This window comes from Cydia amplana, chromosome 12 (genome assembly GCF_948474715.1).
Source record: "Cydia amplana chromosome 12, ilCydAmpl1.1, whole genome shotgun sequence".
Classification (NCBI taxonomy): Eukaryota; Metazoa; Arthropoda; class Insecta; order Lepidoptera; family Tortricidae; genus Cydia; species Cydia amplana.
The window spans coordinates 522,792-541,281 of NC_086080.1; the positions used below are offsets into that span (position 1 = coordinate 522,792).

The 18,490-nt window shown below is 36.5% G+C and overlaps 3 protein-coding genes and 1 long non-coding RNA gene across 8 annotated transcripts in view; 1 reads left to right on the forward strand and 3 right to left on the reverse strand.

The window, feature by feature from the left end:
* The window catches only part of LOC134652778 (cationic amino acid transporter 3), a 32,389-nt gene extending 30,188 nt beyond the window's left edge, over nt 1–2,201 (reverse strand). Inside the window, exon 1 of the mRNA XM_063507939.1 lies at nt 2,037–2,201. The gene's annotated coding sequence lies outside the window, so the exon portion shown is untranslated. The remainder of the gene's footprint in view (nt 1–2,036) is intronic.
* Nucleotides 1–18,490, forward strand: part of LOC134652806 (calpain-7-like) — a 119,138-nt gene that overhangs the window by 91,008 nt on the left and 9,640 nt on the right. The window contains exons 2-7 of the mRNA XM_063507976.1: nt 13,259–13,524; nt 13,942–14,084; nt 14,665–14,791; nt 15,632–15,788; nt 16,404–16,563; nt 18,134–18,310. Of these exons, the coding sequence (XP_063364046.1) occupies nt 13,314–13,524; nt 13,942–14,084; nt 14,665–14,791; nt 15,632–15,788; nt 16,404–16,563; nt 18,134–18,310 (975 nt within the window). The 5' untranslated portion in view covers nt 13,259–13,313. The remainder of the gene's footprint in view (nt 1–13,258; nt 13,525–13,941; nt 14,085–14,664; nt 14,792–15,631; nt 15,789–16,403; nt 16,564–18,133; nt 18,311–18,490) is intronic.
* LOC134652869 (uncharacterized) overlaps nt 9,230–18,490 on the reverse strand; it is a 224,572-nt gene continuing 215,311 nt past the window's right edge. For all 4 annotated transcript variants that reach the window (XR_010097215.1, XR_010097214.1, XR_010097216.1 and 1 more), the window contains exon 2: nt 9,230–9,365. This is a non-coding gene — a long non-coding RNA (uncharacterized LOC134652869). The remainder of the gene's footprint in view (nt 9,366–18,490) is intronic.
* On the reverse strand, nt 9,692–12,912 carry LOC134652779 (zinc finger protein OZF-like). Of its 2 annotated transcripts, XM_063507941.1 has the most exons (4): nt 12,656–12,912; nt 12,221–12,359; nt 11,695–11,760; nt 9,692–10,971 (listed from the first exon to the last, which is right to left on the reverse strand). In XM_063507941.1, exons 1-4 carry the CDS (start codon nt 12,809–12,811, stop codon nt 9,776–9,778), a joined length of 1,557 nt encoding a protein of 518 aa, XP_063364011.1. In that variant the 5' UTR covers nt 12,812–12,912; the 3' UTR covers nt 9,692–9,775. The 2 variants fall into 2 exon arrangements, with proteins under 2 accessions (XP_063364011.1, XP_063364012.1); XM_063507942.1 differs by lacking the exons at nt 12,221–12,359; nt 12,656–12,912 and adding an exon at nt 11,870–11,925.

Genomic DNA, 18,490 nt, shown 5'->3' on the forward strand with positions numbered 1-18,490 from the left:
TAAATGTTTACTTGTTTTTAAAATGCTGTTTATTTGGTGCCAACAGAAATAAAGACTAAGTAAAAGTAAAGAAAAAACATTTAACACGGTTAAGGCGGCAATCACAGCGGCCGAAATTGTCACCAAAAATAAGCACGCCAAATATTCCGGTTTGCACAATACGATTGTGTGCCCGTTGCTGTCAATACAGCCGCTAGGTATGTTTAAGTAAGTACCTAGGTACTTACTTACATACCTAAGTGCATTGAAATGTTTTTTTTTTAATAATTGATACTAGTTTTAGTTTAGATATGGATTAATTTGTAGGTTTAGGTAACTGTAATATTTTATTTTTCTAGATACAGTCAATCAAGTGTAAAAATATGGGTGGATACAACTTACTCAAAAATGTGGCCCATAGTTCTTAATTCGCCGCAGGGATGTTGCGGATGCCGATTTTTTGACATCCGCGGATGCGGATGCGGATGCGGATTTTTAAAGGCTCACATCCGTGGATGCGGATGTGGATGTCAAGATAGTACCATAAAAAACGTCAAATATTACATTTTAGTAATTTCTATTTTAAAAAACCGGCCAAGTGCGAGTCGGTCTCTCGTTCCAAGGGTTCCGTACATTAAGTCCCACTCACGCTTGACTGCTCATTTCTAATAGGTTTTTTGGTTAATGACTAAATTACCTAGCAGTCTAGCACTTACGCCGATGCTGACGTTCCTGTACCGACCTGTTCCACATCCGCATCCGCATTAAATCCGCATCGATTTTATGCGGATGCGGATGCGGATGTTGAAAATAGTGCGGAAGTTCCGCGGTTGCGGATGCGGATGCGGATATTCGCAACATCCCTGATTCGCCAACATAAAGAGCTATGGGACATATTTTTGAGTATGATAAGTGCACCCATATTTTTACACTTGACTGTACCTATCCAAATTGTAAAATACTCTTATAAATGACGAAAGATGAATAAAGGTTTATGAATAACAAAATTTAACACGTATATGTCACTAGGACTCTATGTAGGTAAAAGTAAAGCAATCACATAGGTATCCGTAAGTAATTCTAACCGATTAAAAATGCTCTTTTACACAAGACTTATCATAGAGAGGTGATAATAAATGTATGCCACAAGACTGCGCTAAAATTGCACTTAACTACGTTTTCAATAACATATGTATGTACCACTAATAGATTGCCATTAGTTGGACTATAGACCTTAAGTCGACGAGACTAAGTCGAAATTGAGTATGATAGTAAAAGTGATTGTTGATAATATTGTCTAATAGTGAAACCAATTATAAGTACCTAATGAAAATAAAATAACAAAATAATACCTAATACCATTATGTTTCCATACCATACCATACCATACCATACCAATAAAGCCTGTTTGTTTAATCATAAAAGAAAATTAAGTACCTAATACATTATATACAGGGTGCTTCCTGTAACAGGGGCAATAAATTAAACTGTAGGCTGTGCTCCTCAAACTGACCAACATTTGTTCAGCAACTTTTGAAAATAACTCATGTTTTGATTTTTATTCCACTTTATAGTTTATTCTAAGATGCAATGTATTGCAAATTTTGTTATGTTTAAAGCGTGACAAGCAACGTCAAACACAATGTCAGCGTACGTTGAAGGCAATATTTATTTTGTATGAAAAAGAGGAAGTCTTAAAGATTCATAATTTTTAAAAGTTGGTAAGTTTGAGGAGTACAGCCTTTAGTTTAATTTATTGCTCCTATTACAGGAAGCACCCTGTACAGTCATTAAGATAATAACTATATACCTACTTAGAGAAAATTACCACTGTTTAAGTTTAATTTTCAAAAGGTCTTATTAATGCGAGAAAAATTTAAAAAATAAATACCGGTTCTTACCTTTATGTACCTATTACTTACTTATTTCTTTCTGACAGTCGTAAACTTGCTCAGAAAAACTTATTTTAATAACATTATAATTTATATAAAACAAAAAGTTGAAACTGATGCAAACATCCGCTCTACGTTTTATCGCCTGAAAAAACGACAGCTTACCTTAAAGTCAACAATCTCCAGGTACTTTAAAAAATCACTAACACAAACAAAAAACTGCACACAATTGTTTAAACAGACTCGCGAATTCCAAATTTGAAATCGTTCTAAACTCGCGCCATATTGCGTTTGTAACGGGCAACTTGCACGCGCACGGGTTGAGATCAGACTGACTTGAAGGCTGCGCGTGCTACTGTTTTTACTTTCGCTTTGCTCGCTGCAGTCATTATGGACTTTATGTTGATGGATGTAAGGTTTGATTTGGGGGTAAGGAATGTTTGTTTTGGGTTTTGATGTTTGAGTGGTAGTGTGTCGGCCAAGTTTAGGGAGTTTAGTGAATCTATAATATGTGACGTTATCTATGAAAAGGGACCTTATTGTCGATGGCGCTTACGCCATTATTAACGATTCTCCGATATAAATACAATACCGCGCAATGCTGTGCGGCGTAAGCGCCATCGACAATAAGGCCCTTTTCATAGATAATGCCCCATATAATATCGTAAAGAGTCCTGAGGGGTTACCGCGAAAACCGTTTTTCGCAAATTGCGGGGATCTTTCTCTTTTACTCCAATGAAGGCGTAATTAGAGTGACAGAGAAAAATGCCCGCAATTTGTGAACTTCGATTTTCGCGGTTATAGCCCTGTTGTTCCTGTTTCTTATTCACAGGAATGGGTATTGCTAACATTTAACTAATAGACGACACCAAATAGGACAAGGTGCTCTAAAATATCTGAAAATGCACTCGAACGCCTTGAAAATAAAGAATGCTAAGATCACTTGAATTAGGTACACATATTTTTTGACTACCTACATATTTATTTCATGAACTGCCTTGACTGTCTTTCAGTCTGAAAAGAAAAAAAAAACAAAAAACAATTATTAAGCATTATAAGCAAAGTATCTAGATAAAAAATGTTTAGTACAAATATTTAATGTATCTTTCATAAGTTCCATTATATTTTTTTTACGCATCTTAATTAATTTAATGATTTAAATACACAGACTTGGCAATTTCTTTACGTTTCATCGCCTGCATTGATCTTAAGGTGATTAATTTAATTAAATAGCTGCCAGGTATGGAAGGCCAATAGTGACGTTCATAGACCGACAAAATATGTACCTACCTACACGATTAAAATTGTATCACAAAGAAATAAGACATATTATTGTATAGATTTTTATATGACCCCGACTGTACCAAACTTATAAAAAAATTGAACAGCAGAACCATAAGTCCAGGAAGTTGTATCTATAGATATTGATTTTGCGTTGTTTGAAAATTGAATGTAGTATACTACAGCGTATAGCGTAACAGAAAATGATATTACGAACATTAATTATAATACGAGAACGTTTATTGCTTTGTCCTTTCAATATAAGTAGCACTGGCAGCACGTGGTACAGCACTGCATATCACAGTTCACACATAACAATTAGGTAACATCCGTAAGAGAAAGATCCCCGCAATTTGCGAAATTCGGTTTTCGCGGTAGCCCCTTTTGCTCTAAGGCGGAGAGCTATGAGTGGAGAAAAAAAATAACATTGGTCTATGAGTGGTTGAATGGAGATGTGGATTACAAAATATGGGGCATTATCTATGAAAAGGAACCTTGTTGTCGATGGCGCTTATGCCGCACAGCGTCGCGCGGCATTGTATTTATATCGGCGCATCGTTAATAATGGCGCAAGCGCCATCGACCTTATAAGGTCCCTTTTCATAGATAACGTCACATATTACATCAATGCTATTGGTTATTCTCGCATGTCTCCTCTCATCTCCATCTCAGTGGAAAGGCAGCCTTAATCGAGTCAATATGTCGTCAAAATATTACCATGATAGTGGTGGTTGTTCAACCCGATTCGCAAACATGGCAAGTAGGTAACTGAAAATTTCAATATCAAAAGAGACAAATTGACATGACGCGTTTTGGCTGTAGGTATATGTAGTTTGTTTATCTACTTGAGTTTTGGCATTTAAGTGAACAATAGCTTTCGGCTACCTTTCGGTATTTAAGTAACTTTTGGCATTTAATGAAACAATATGATTTATATTATTGGATTGGAAGTTAATTTTATTTTCACCTCAGCAGCTCGAACAAGGGTACTTTGCTACTTAAAAACAGTGAGCAAAATCGCATTTTGCTCACTGAGTGAGACAAAATGAGCAAAATGCGATTTTGCTCACTCAGTGAGCAAAATGCGATTTTGCTCACTGTTTTTAAGTAGCAAAGTACCCTTGTTCGAGCTGCTGAGGTGAAAACTTAATTGTTGGTATATCTTAAGAAAACATGAGTGAATAGGTAAGTGATGAAGAAGGAATACATTTTTCGGGTTCTCTAATATGTTCTCACTGCTGAGGTGAAAAGTTTTGTGAACTACACGAGATCAAAGTTATTTACATCTCGTGCGCTTTTGAGTCCCTTACTACGCTCAAGATTCTAAATTAGATTCACTCGCTACGCTCGTGAATCTAGTATAGAATCTTTCGCTTGCACGGGACTCAAAATAAGCACTCGAAGAAATATCAAACTTTGATCTCTTGTTGTACAAATAACTATTCTGTCATTTGTTATTATAGCGGCAATAAAAATACCGAGAAAAGTTCAACTGTCCACCTATCGGTTCTTGAGATGTAGCCCGCTGAAAGACCTATACACTTAGTAATAGGATTCCAATTGTCATCCTTCGGGTACGGAACCCTTACCTGAGGGCGTTGATAAATGGAAAAATCGTTTCTTGCCTCTTATCGCTTGAATATGCAAGAGCGGTAAAAGGGTCACGTAATGATTCTCGATTTTTCGATGATGGCGGTAAGCCACCTAAGGTCTTATAGCATACTTATGCCTGCAACTTCGTCCACATACAAGTTAGAATGACTATCTCCCTCCCACCTATTCTGCTTATTCATTTTGTCAGTCATCATCATCCAATGAATACTACTTGTCATCAGGTGAGAGGATTTCCCTCTACGTCCAAGGAATTATTGAAAAACCACAATTTTTACCAGACTACTCATTATTTGTACCACGTACTAACTTCACTTAACTGAACAATAGTATACCTTATATCTTTACAATAAGGTTTACGAATAGTAAGATAAATGTATCGATGATGGACCCTATGCCTATGCAAGTGTAGTGTTAGTACACAATTAACCCGTTTCAACGTCATGTCACACGGTTACGCTATGTTAAGGAAATTACATTGAAAATATTGAAATAAGTGTACCTACTTATATTTTTTCATATGCGTTATCCTCGTTTGACCTTGTCTAACCTAAGCGATGACTTAGTACAGTCAGCATCAAAGTACTTAATAGTGACGGCCAAAATATCGTAACACACATAGTGTTTAAGGATGTGCCCTTTATTCGCTGGGTGCACGACTGGTGCTGCCCTCATTTTGTCGGACTTTCTACGTTAAATCTTATGGAGTAAAATTAGTTCAAGCGGCTGCCGCTAGTACTAAAGTCGGACATTCCATAAGATTTCCTGTGTTTGTGACGATCAGCGCCACTTCCCCCTCCACCGACTTCGCACATTGCCAAGCCTACTGTCGAGTAGACGGCGTTAATTTTTGAAAACAGTGAAAGAATAAGGATCAAAGTCAAATGGCGTTCTAACAGTTTTCATCTTCTGTCGAAAAGATGGCAGTCAATTTACTTTGACAATCCGCCTCTATTTCAAATTCTCTTTGTTTTTACTAAACATTATCTCCAGCAGCAATTCAACCCTTTAAATGTTTATTACCTTTTTTCTACGTGACAATTAACTAAAAAAACAATTTGTTTCATATTCAGAATCTGATGTTAGCTGGATCTTTAGCATTCTTATCTCTATGTTGAAACAAGCCTAGAAAGTAGACCTAGGCACACACGGCATCGGCATGACTTATCAATTATCATTTCATTATCTACACCACACATGTTGTAATAGTTAGAAAGTTGTCCATTCGTCGAGATTTGTAGATAGTTGCAGTTTCAAACAAAGAGCTAGCGCCGAAAATTGAAAGGTTTATTCGGAACTCCGAAAATGGACTCCGATACGATGGAGTTATGACGAGTTACCAGCATAAATGTTGAAATACGGCCTCCTAGCCTAGTCGGCAGTAACCCTGTCTATGAAAGCAGAGGTCCCGGGTTCGAACGACCTGATCTAGTAAATAAAATAAGTACAGTAAAACAAACTAAGAAGGGTTTCGTTGCATTGATAGGTATCTTTTTTCGGGTCTAGCTCTCTGTCTATTTGCATTAGGTATAGGTAGGTTATACTGTATGTTACATAATGTTCATAAAATATCGGTCAGTTTAAATAATGTAATTTGTCAGTCCGTCAATCTATTACGGAACAATTCGGTACGCTCCATTTTCCATAACTTTTAGAAATAGAAGTGGTTTGTTTTATTGCTATATAGAGAATATCTAAAAACAAGAGTCCGTCTAATAAGCTAAATTTGCACCGACTTGAGTAAAACAAATTGAGGGAGTGTCATTATAAACATTATATTTTCATATAAATTTTACGTTAATAATAATTCCACTTTGTCATTGCAAATGCCATGCACAGTTATCTTGGTCTGAATCAAGGTACGCACCATTGTCCATAAAATTTAGGAAGAGAAGAGGCTTGTTTTAGGAGCATAACAGGATGTGACCTAAACACTAATGGCGTTATTCATAAACGTTTGTCCCTATCTGTCGTTATGGCATAAAGAGGGACAAACGACGATCATCAGCTGATTAAGTTAGCAGCCGTTTATGAATAGCGCCGTAAATGTATAAAAAACAAATGCTTCGTGATCTAATCGCGTGTTGCGCGTGCGATTACAAAACCTTCACCTTCTTACAGATTCAATGCAAAACCATAACGGAACATGTGCCGTTACAAAGTGTATGTAGTTATGTATCTACTAAGTACAGCCGTTCATATTGGGGCTATTTACTACACTTAAATGGAGTACCTAATGATAACTCCTCACGTGAACACTGTTGATCACCGCATTATCGTTACTTATTTTGTTAAATAATCAATTTATAATTTATAACCAATTGTGCATTGTGAACGAACATTATTGGGTAAATATTCTTTATTGTTCACCACATAATATAAAAGAATATAAACAAAATAACTATAAGATCGAAAAGAAACCACAACTAGGTAACAACAGTTATGTTGACGAACACAATACCTATTATGCACTGTGTAACCAGCTGTGCTCTTGTCGTACTCTACACTATAGGTATTAATTTATTCGTTAACCTTTTGGACGCCAATGACCGATATATCCGCACCGTAGGTTCAACGCCAAAGACCACAGACCACAGAGCAACATAGACCTACGTGCATATACATAAAGTTCAACTTCACTTTTGACACTTCAATGATGTGGCGTCTGAGTGACAGCTTTTGTGTTTGACACAGCGTGGAAAAGGTTAAAATCTTGGAGGATATAATCAAACGGAGACGCCATGTCTGTAATTTTCTGTACAAAACAGTCTGCCGATTTTTGCGGGGGAGGGGAACGTCAAATGTATGCGTAACGTAAAAATAGCCATGTCAGATAAACGTCAGTCCATACATTGTGTATGACCGTTGGCCGCCTATTTTCGACAGAGGGGAAAGCCTGTTAATGGCTACTCCGTTTAGTTGTATCCTCCAAGGTTAAAATACCTCTCGACGGTGAAATGGCAAAGGTAAAACCGAGTATTGGGTTTCGGCATAGGTACTTTAAAGGGCTAATCGTTGGATAACAATGCTATTGGGTATTTACCACGTATTTACTAATTTATATGACAGACACTGATGCAATTATGTGAAGCTATACCGTCTTTTATGTAACATACGAGCACAAAATGCTGTGTCTCACAGCTAAGTGTTATCACTATTTTAATATTAATATAGGCCGGTAGCTTGAACATGTCATGCTCGCTTAAAAGTCTTTGCTTACGGTGGCGTCGTTGATCGGGTCGCCACTTTCCCGAATGAAGGTTGAGGGAGGCGATGGCTGAGATACGCGTCGTACTCGTGAACGGGTGCTGTTTGTGGAGACGGGTCTGTTTAAGCTAACACGAATATATTTAGTAACTTTATTTTTTAATTTAATTGCAGTGAGACGCCTCATTCGGTTCTCGTATGTTTTTTTTTTTTCTCGTAATGTGTTAATCATACAGGATTGTGACTCTTGGAGACCCTATACATCTCTAAGGATAATTTGATAAACTATGTTATTTTTTAGTTCTGACACTTAGAGACATTTACACCTCTAAATAAGTTTAGATTTTTTTTTCCATGTATCTGTTTTGTTTTTATTTTAATATTATTATTATAGTTTTTTTATGTAATTCGACATTAAGAGACCTTATACATCTCTAAGTAATTGTATTACGTTAGTTTGATTTGGTAGTTGTAGTTGTATTTATAATTGTTGATGTATAATTATTATTATTTTGCTTGTATGTAAATTCAATGTTGACGTGTAAAAGTGCCCTTGTGGCCTATTTGCTGAATAAATGTTGAAATGTTGAAGTTGAAGTTGAAGTTGAAGCAAGCAAGCGTCAGAACCATAAAATCAACGACCAGTTACGTACGTACCTAATTATGATTAGGTACTAATATTATATTATATAGCAATTTAACCGATGCTGAAAGAATATGACGCGCGTCCGATGACATATAACATGCAATAGTAAACACTATTGACGAATAGTTTTCCTTCCCAAGCGAAACGAATTGGCAAAAACAATGGAGCAGTTAGTAATATACTTACTACTTACTTATGTAAGTACTTAGTATCCTTCTAAGGCCCAGCCATACAAACGAAACATCCAAAATTTGCCAGTGAAATTTGAACCTATATGGTAGGAAATAGAATTGATTTTGCGTTGTTTGAAAATTGAATGATACAAAGCAAAAGCGACTCAGTTCCAATTGAACATGGTTTAAATTACATCGAACTGAATAGGTACTAAAGGTAGGACCTTGGGCCTTAGGAGGGTATAGCAGGGAAATTTTCACAATGATTCATCGGTGCGCACTTCCTACCGGTATTATTTTCGATGACGCAGGTTTTCGTATTTGAATGCTTGGGTCATACACATTTTGTAGTATGCGTAAGGGGTCACCGTAGTCTATGGATACAACACCAGGGTGCGTAGCCAACATGCCAATCGTTTACGCTCCGTAGCGAACGAACCGCAACAGGGGGCCTACCGCGAAAACCGAAATTCGCAAATTGCGGAGATCTTTCTCTTTTACTCTCATTAAGACGTAATTAGAGTGACAGAGAAAAATGCCCGCAATTGACGAACTTCGATTTTCGCGGTTATAGCCCTGTCACTGTCGCACTAAAATGGAAGAGTGATAGAGACACGAAGCGTGTCGTTACGTAGCGCAAGCGTTTTTCACCTTGGCTAGGCACCCTGGAGTGTTACATACGTTGCCGACCCTAAAATATTGAGATCTAATAACAATAAGAAAACATTTGCTGAAAATATAGTTTTATTACCTACACGAAGGTATTATTCTTATTTGTACATACGTAAGTTAAGTACCTCTGGCATATATTATGTACAGTTATATTCAACATTAGGAATTTGATTTTGATGAATATTCACTTATGTACACTACTACGGACTAATAGCACGTTTTAGCTAGTTGAAATAACGCCCAGCATTATTCTAACTAAAGGTCTTGACCATCTTGGGCTCCCATATAATGAGTCCATAATTACTTTTCTAACATCACCAAGGATATGATTTCTCTTTATGTATACGCTTATGTTTCCTAAAGCTCGATGGATGTGCAAATGTTTTATTGCAGATTTCGCACTCGAATGGCTTTTCACCAGTATGGACACGACTGTGTAATTTTAATCCAGAAAGTATTCTAAATTCCTTTTTACAGACTTCGCACGTGTATGGTTTTACCCCACTGTGAAGTCTACTATGAAGATTTAAAGCAGATTTATGTGTAAATTGCTTATTACACACTTCACAAGCATGCAATTTTTCCCCAGTATGTATCAGCATGTGGCTTTTTAGATGTGTTCTAGTTCGAAATGGTCTGTGGCATATTTCGCACAAGAAGGATTTCTCACCAGTGTGCGTTAGCTTGTGAGCTTTCAAGTTACTTTTTAATGTAAAACCTTTGTTGCAGATGTCGCAGAAATGTGGCTTCACACCCATATGTCCATTCATATGTCTAGACAGTTCGCTTTTACGTAGAAATTGTTTCCCACATATTTCGCAACTGAATAATTTATCACCAGAATGGGTCAGAAAATGTTTCTTTAAAGTCGATTTTAGTTTAAATTCTTTATTGCATATATCGCAAGAGTACGACGTGTTACTTTCAGAATGTATAAGTGAGTGTGTTTTCAAGTTACCTTCTTGTGAAAACTGTTTTTGGCAGACGTTACAAGAATATGGTTTTTCACCAGTGTGGACACGCATATGTTTTATTAGATAAGCTTTTTGGGTAAACCTTTTACCGCATACTTCGCATGAGAACCGATAGTCCCCTGTATGGTATTTCAAATGAGCGTTTAATGTACATTTTTGTGTATACCGTCTGTTACATACGTCGCATTTATAACGTTTTTCACCTGTGTGGGTGACTTTATGAATATCGTAACGTGATTTGAGTGTGAATTTCTTGTTGCAAATTTCACAAGAGTATCGATATCTGTCCGTATGAGATTTTAGGTGAGTGTTTAGGTATCCTTTTTGACTGAACTCTTTTTTGCATATGTCACATGTGTATAAATAATCCACTATGTTATTTTCGGTAGTCTCTTGTGATACATTCTTAGAGTCAGTTTCATGGCCATACATGTGGGTTTCGAGGGACGTTTCTTGATTGAATGTTTGTTGGCAGAGGTGGCATGTATGCTTTTCACGGGTGGCGTCGGAATCAGTCGTTGAACGGTCCAACATTTCTGAAAAAAGACAAAAAGATAACCAACTTATAAATAAAATATACTAATAATACCAATAATCAATAAAAAAACAGAATAATTAAGTAAAATTATGTACCTAACCAATCGTGTAAATTAAAATCAAAGTAAATTGTACTAAATTAACATAAATAAATGATGTGTACTCGCATACTTATAAGTTTTTTGGGATCCAAGTATACAATACAATTTTCACAGAGTAAATAAAAATAAAACTTTTGGTTCAAATAATTACTCGTACATAGGTATTACCGTAGAAACCCTTCTTCACTTGACGTGTTGTCCCTTGTTAAAACTAGTTTTCTAAACGGTGTATTATCGTAGCATATACGAGTATAACGATAAAGAATGTTTGGGTGTACATATAGCGCCAATTATAAGGTTTTTAAGTCAATTTAATGACATTATCAGTAAGATACTTTTGTGAAAATATTGGCCTGCCTTAGCTAGAAGAAAAATTAGTTGTATAATAATAATAAAGAACAAAACTTCACAATGCATGAACAGACAAATATTATTTACGAAAATTTCCTGTTCCTATTGTATCTATTTGTTTGTTTTCTAGCAAACAAAACTAGTAACCATACAATGCAATTACAAACCCGTAAATGAATTATTATTTATTATTATAAATGAATTGTTATAAAAGTATTCCCAATGAAATTCATGCATGGGGATGTATACCAAAAAAGGCCCAGTACTTACGTGATGCTAAGTCACCATCACATTCTCGGTCATCGCACCTCTCCATCTTAACAGAGGGCTCTTCTCCTGGGCAAAAAACAAAACAGTATAAGTGACAATCTTAAAACAAAACAAAGATTAAACAACCTTGACAGGTTTTTGATGACTCAAATGACTTTTAAGAGTTGTTACTAACGTTGCATAGCTTCATCACTTGACATGTCTTCATGAGACATCTCAGACTTGAGAGCTTTTTCTAGAACAAATATGAAATGTATGTTATAATATAAATATGTTACCAATATATGTTGCAAGATCTAAGTACCTATTTGATAAAAATATAAATTTTTGTAATTGTAACAATGTTTTAAACTTCAACAAGTAGGTAGGTAGGTATAAATAGTGTATTAAACTGATCTTTGCCATTATATGGTTTTGCATATTCAATCATGTTTCTTTGTAGCTTAAGAACAAATACAATCATCAACAAATCACAAATGAAACATGCTACCTTATAAAGCAATATTCCAAAGTGAATATAGCTTACTGTTTCTTTGTAATATTTTATCCATGCAAACCCGCAGCTCTTTCTGGCTGCGCTTCACTTGCTGTTTGAAGTCACTCACATTCCGGAGACGGCACACACACATCTCACAGATGCCACACTCATCGTTGCCTAGGGTAAGCTGCAAACAGAAATAGTAGTACTAATTATGAAGTAAAACCATAGTGTTGCTCAAATATACACCTCATCAATTTGATTCATTTAATTTACATACACAGTTACTTCTTATAGGTAGATTGAAGACACCAGTCGGACCCAGAAGATAGCTTAAAACCACTGATTATGCAAGAAAGTCTTTAAAAAACGCGCTAAAATATACTATCTACACCATAATGACCTAATTATGATTTCGATCTTAAAAATGAAAGAAACATCATAAATACAGGAGCTTATGGATGATTAAACTTATATATTTACATCTACATCGAAGCAATCGGTGAGCATATCAGAATATATCTCAGTTCTGCCGAGATGTGTGTAGAGAGTTTTCAGACCCTTGTCTGGCGGTCGTAGCAGGCAGCAGCGACACGCTTGCAATACTTCCATAGCATCAACATCTTCGAAATTAATCATAACAATAGTCAAGCAAACAAGAACAAGACTATTTGGCGCGTTGTTAGTTTAAAAAGTGATTTAAACTCCATTAAAATTCGTATCGATTGTATTATATTGGAACTTTGGTTGACATTGACAATTTGTTTTGACAGATGCAGCGCTACCACAGACTATACAAATGTTGTTGTCACGATGTGCGTAACAAAACGCATTGTATGCCACAGAAAAACCGCTCAAAATGGTTAGGAATTTAGGAATTTTGTATCGCATTGTTTTAATTATAAGCTGAGAACAAACTTGGAACAAACAAAAGAAAAGAACAAACTCAGTAAATTATAATATGTAGCAAAGAAAGTTCAGCTATTTAAAAAAAATATCGTTTCGAAAAACGTCTCATGGCCGTCAATGTCAAAACTACAAAACTGTCAAATAAAATAATTGTTTTTGTGGGTCAAGCTGAGAGAGAATGTGTTTCGATTTATAACATTAATTTAAGATTACAGATGCTAATATAGATAAAATGAGTGATTTTGTAAATGCTACGGAGGCAGCATCGCTTGCTGTTACATTCGATCAAGCAGGACAGGTAGATAAAGCGGTAGAATGTTACAGAACAGCAGCAAGACTGTTGGATAGAGTTCGCGATCAAGTTCCCCCAGAACGGCAAACAGAACTGCGTGATAAAGTGCGACAATATCTTCAGAGAGCTACCCTCTTGCAGGAACAAAAAGGTAATTTACACGCAGGTGTATATTTAATGAATTAACACAGGTTTAATCTAGCCCGTTTTTTGTCAACAGCATTGGACCATGCATTGTGTGTTGATGACTCACGCAAGTATGAGTCTTTGAACGATTATTATTGACTTAAGAATGGTTTATGAACCGTTATCTGGCCTAAGATTTTCATAGCTATGTTTATTTACTGCAAATGGGTATCATTTTAATAGTTGGTTCTCTTAATCACAATGAGAGTAGGTACTACTAATATACTTACTACTTCATAATTTCATACTAATAAAAAAAAAATTGCATTCTTATCTTATAATAGAAGTACTTATAATAAATGTAAGGCTTGAAAGTAGTTTAAAATGCAACTGCCTAAAAACATATTTTCATTATGTTTTTATATTAAACATAAAATTTCAGACAATGCACAGCAAGTGGAGAGCGAGCGAGGGCTGCAGCAATGCTACTTCCTCCTGCAGCAGGCTCTGGATGCGGACGAAGCTGGTCTTGAGGATCTGGCATTGCAGCTGTATACTCAGGCCGTAGAGCTGGCGGTTACTATAGTAAGTAAATGTAACCCATAAGCTAAATTAGATCTCATATATGATAGAAAAAGTGAATATGGCCTCCAGTGCCTGGGCCTGAGATTGAATCAATGTCCTCAGTGTCCTGTACTTTTGGCAGACGGCTAAACCACTCAACTGTTCAATGTACTGTTCTCTAAACTTAACGTCGTTAAACTCTGTTCAGTGGTACTGTAAGTGAATGTGACTAAAGTCGAAAAGTTGGCAGTTACTATAAAGTTAATAATACTAATTTTATGAAGATTCAAACCATTGTTTATTCAATAAGCACAGTTACAAACTTCATTATGAATTAATTATCGAACCAATTTGTTGATGCAATTGAATAATAGTTAGTAAGTATTTCACAAAGCATTCCATAGTCTAGAAAAAATCTAAATATCAAAGAAAAAATGAACAAAAGTAATACATTCAAATCTTGAGATGTTAAGATGTTTTATCATTTATGTTATCTTGTGCGCTATAAGAATATAATAAGAGAATATTAACACTGTTATTAACATTGTAAATTGTATATTAAAAGACAATGGTTTGTAATGATTAATAAATTTGGTTTCAGAAATCAAGTGACCCAGACATACAGACCAATGTAAAGAATCTGGCGAGACAGGCACTGGATAGAGCTGAGGAACTGAAAGGGATCAACAAAATAGGAGCCATGTCGTTAAACGACCCAAAGAGGCCGCGTAAGTATCACGATACCATAATATCACTTGTCGTTGATGACCGGACCATACCATAATTGATAAACCCTAAAGGGTTCAAGTTAATTTCGTCAAATTCTTAAATACTCCAAGCATGTTAACCTATTTATGGCTTAACACAGTCAGTGCCGAAAACCCGACTATCGGGTATTTTATGATTTCGTTCCCAGGCCGCACGACCCGATAGTCGGGACCGTGGTACTATAGCTCAGCGGTTCTCAATCTTTTTTTTTGACGGAACCCTTTTGGAAAGCGAAATACTTGATGGAACCCTAGCAGCATAGTAAAATTTATCTGGCGGCATAGTAAAATTTATCGAGGCGACTAAAGCATAGTGTTCTAAATTCTTGCTGAACCCCTGTAGGGGTGTCGCGGAACCCTAGGGTTCCGCGGAACACACTTAGAGTATGGCTGCTATAGCTGTATATGACGAAGTTTTAGTGGCCTGGCCCGGATGTCGTATTTGGATGGGTGGCAATGAATGTGTTAACAAGGAAATATTTAAGTTGTGAAAAGAGGGTTATAAGTTGTCTTGTGGTGTACTTATTATGTTGGTAATTTAGGTCAAGCTTGAACCTTAGCTTTTATGCGCACATTAAATGATTTAATATTTTATAAAAGGATCACAATTTGCTCTCTTGTTTTGATTCATAGTTGGTCAAACCTTTGACAGTAAATAAGAACAAATAAAACTATACTCATCCTTTTATTTGGGTGCTAGTACTAGTGTAAGACAAAGATCGTATGATTCTCTCATTTCTAGAGACACAACACTAAACAGAGGTTTAGAGACAGTCCTTTGAAAAACTATTTTTTTTTCAGCACCAAACAAAGCCCAGCTCCAAAGAGAACAGAGTGTTCATTTAAAAGTGAGCGGCAAGCAGGTGTACACAAACGAGGAGAAGGAGGTTCTGCGGCAGACGTCCAATATTAACAACAACTGCTTTCTGCCGTTCATGGATATCGATCTTTCGGAAAGGTAAGATGATTGTGTGAATATGTTTGCTATTTATTTACTAAGTGTAACAAAATGTATTGAATATCTTAATTGTAATCAAGTGATCTTTTTATACTTAGCGCTGGTAGACTAGTAGTCAGAGGAATGTCGCAGGTTCAAACCCTGGCTCGTACCAATGAATCTTTCTCAACTCAACGTATCGTAAGGAAACCATATTAATGCCAATAAGGCCTAGTTTCCCTGGGTTTGATGGCCTTCAGATGGCAGTTGCTTTCGTAAAAACTAGTGCCTACGCCAATTTTTGGGATTAGTTGCCAAGCGGACCCCTGGCTCACATGACCCATGGCAGGAAGCCGGGACAACGCGAGGAAAACGATATCCACGATGTGGACATTAAGTCCGACTCACGATTGACTGCACATTTCTAATAGCTTTTCCTGTTATCTATGGGTAAAGAACTATAGGTATGTGTATTTTTTCAAAATTTTAGACCCAGCAGTTTCGGAGATAAAGGGGGGGGGGGGATTGTCGGACAGACATACAGACGCACGAGTGATTCTATAAGGGTTCCGTTCTTCCTTTTGAGGTCCGGAACCCTAAAAAATAGTTGCACTACTACTTTCTTTTCTCTTACAGGTTCCAGTACGCGATTCCCTTCGAAGACCGAGCGAGCGAGCTAAAGCTATCGTCCAAGCAAGCGAGCGAGTTCGAACGCTGGGTGCGGCCGCACGAGATTAGCTCTGACCCCAAGATGATAGTCGGCGACCATGTTGACTGCTTCAGTATTAAACAAACCGTAAGTTTTATAAAAATATATAAATATCAAGGCATATTAAATCAAGGCAAATGTCCACTAATCATAGACAAGATCAGAGGCGGCGGGGATAGGCAGCGCGCAAAGCGCTGCGATGGCAGGATCGCCATATGAGGATGGATGTCGGGAGGTGTATTGACACAACCAGATTCTAAATAAGACTACACTTTATTCATAAAGATCATTGATTATATAGCATTGAAATACACGTATATAAGCATCTATAGTTCTATACACTACAGTAGCTATGTATTATGGGTGTTCACTCACAATAAAAAACAAAAACTAAACCTACACATTCAATTAACCGTCGCAAAGTACCTATATAGATGTCGGTTTCCGTCCACCCGGTCATTGAACTCTCTCATAGATTTTCGGTATTACTAATATCTTGACGACCGATAGACGCCAACGCAGTTCATTTTACAAATGGATATAATATTTTTATTTAAATTTTATGGAAAGATGTGCTAAATTGTTAACACACCTGTTTCGGTCCAAACAAACTCACCGCACAGCCGTCGCCCGCGCCCGCGCCCGCGCCAAACACAAAACATATAGGTAACACGAAAAACAAAATAAGCTAGTTACTTTTATCACATTCACACAACACAACTACGGTGTTTTTGCTTATTGATCTGATTTAAAAAATATATAAGTTTTTGCTTTTGACTAACATTGCTACGAAAGTTCAAGGTCGTCCATAATTTAACTCGAGTCGATTTTGTAAACTTTTTCACATTCTCACGTTAAATTCATTCATTTTTAAACATCTGACAACAAACAAATTATGTGCTTTAACTGTTTAAACTCTTGTTTCATTATTTAGAATGAAAAAAAGCCAAAATTGCATTCCCGCACATACTTTAAAATTGACTAAGGTCTGTTTAGAAACAAGTGACAACAATATCAACATGGCGCTCGAGATGCGCGCGCAGATCAACCGGGTTCGGAGCGCCGCACCGATTTTGCCTCTTCCCTGATAGAAAATATTCTGTTTCACGCGCGGAGCTCTGTCGAAACTTCTCTTTCGCTCTTATTGAATTTCCTATTGATCGAATGTACTAAATCTTTTTCCATAGGAGCGCAATCCAAAGCGCTCCGCTTCGCGCGTTACCTTTGATTTCTATGAAATTATAGGAGTACGCCGTGTAGGTAGTGGTGAGCTGTCTATAAACTTAAGTATAATGAATAAAGGTTATTATTTAATTGGTATTGAGTTTTTTACGATAGATCTTAAATAGTAATAAATTAAATAAGTACCATAATTTCATTTTGATTATTTATGGGAGTGCACCGCACAAGCGCTCCTTAAGGCGGGCCGCGCCTGGACAAGATGCTTAGTTAGAGGACAGGTTTTTAGGCAGGATGGCCGAGTGTTAGAAATTAAAGTGTCATTTTTTGTGAAACGGAATGCAAAGTGTAATAAAAATGTATTTTTGTACAATCATTTTGCAAATAAGCAAGTAAGTTTGACTTCTAGGCGCTGGAATACGACAATAAGTTTACTTATGGTGGACCATGTTTTATATTTTGTCTTTGACTTTTCCAGATAGTGTCAGACTGTTCATTTGTAGCCTCACTCGCCGTCAGCGCCCTCTACGAGAAGCGGTTCAACAAGAAGATAATAACTTCCATCATTTATCCGAAAAATAAAAATAAGGATCCTGTGTATAATCCGTTTGGGAAGTACATGGTCAAGTTACATCTTAATGGAGTTAGAAGAAAGGTTGGTTCATATGATTAGGATGTATTATTAAGTTGGTTAGCTTCATAAAGCTTATACACTCACCTGAATTAATAATTAGAATTTGAAATAAAAATTTGATATATTTTACTATAGAATTATACTTCGTTTTTTTAGCATTAGAAAGAACTCCACAGAAGCGTGCAGTTTTTTTTATCAGGC

What these genes read in the sequence shown, in the direction of transcription:
- LOC134652779 (XM_063507941.1), bottom strand. Translation starts at nt 12,811, where the DNA reads ATGATTAATTTCGAAGATGTTGATGCTATGGAAGTATTGCAAGCGTGT. An exon ending in CCGATTGCTTCGATGTAGAT is followed by an intron (nt 12,360 to 12,655) that starts GTAAATATATAA and finishes TTCTGTTTGCAG; the next exon opens with CTTACCCTAGGCAACGATGA. An exon ending in TGATGGTGACTTAGCATCAC is followed by an intron (nt 10,972 to 11,694) that starts GTAAGTACTGGG and finishes GTCTTTTTTCAG; the next exon opens with AAATGTTGGACCGTTCAACG.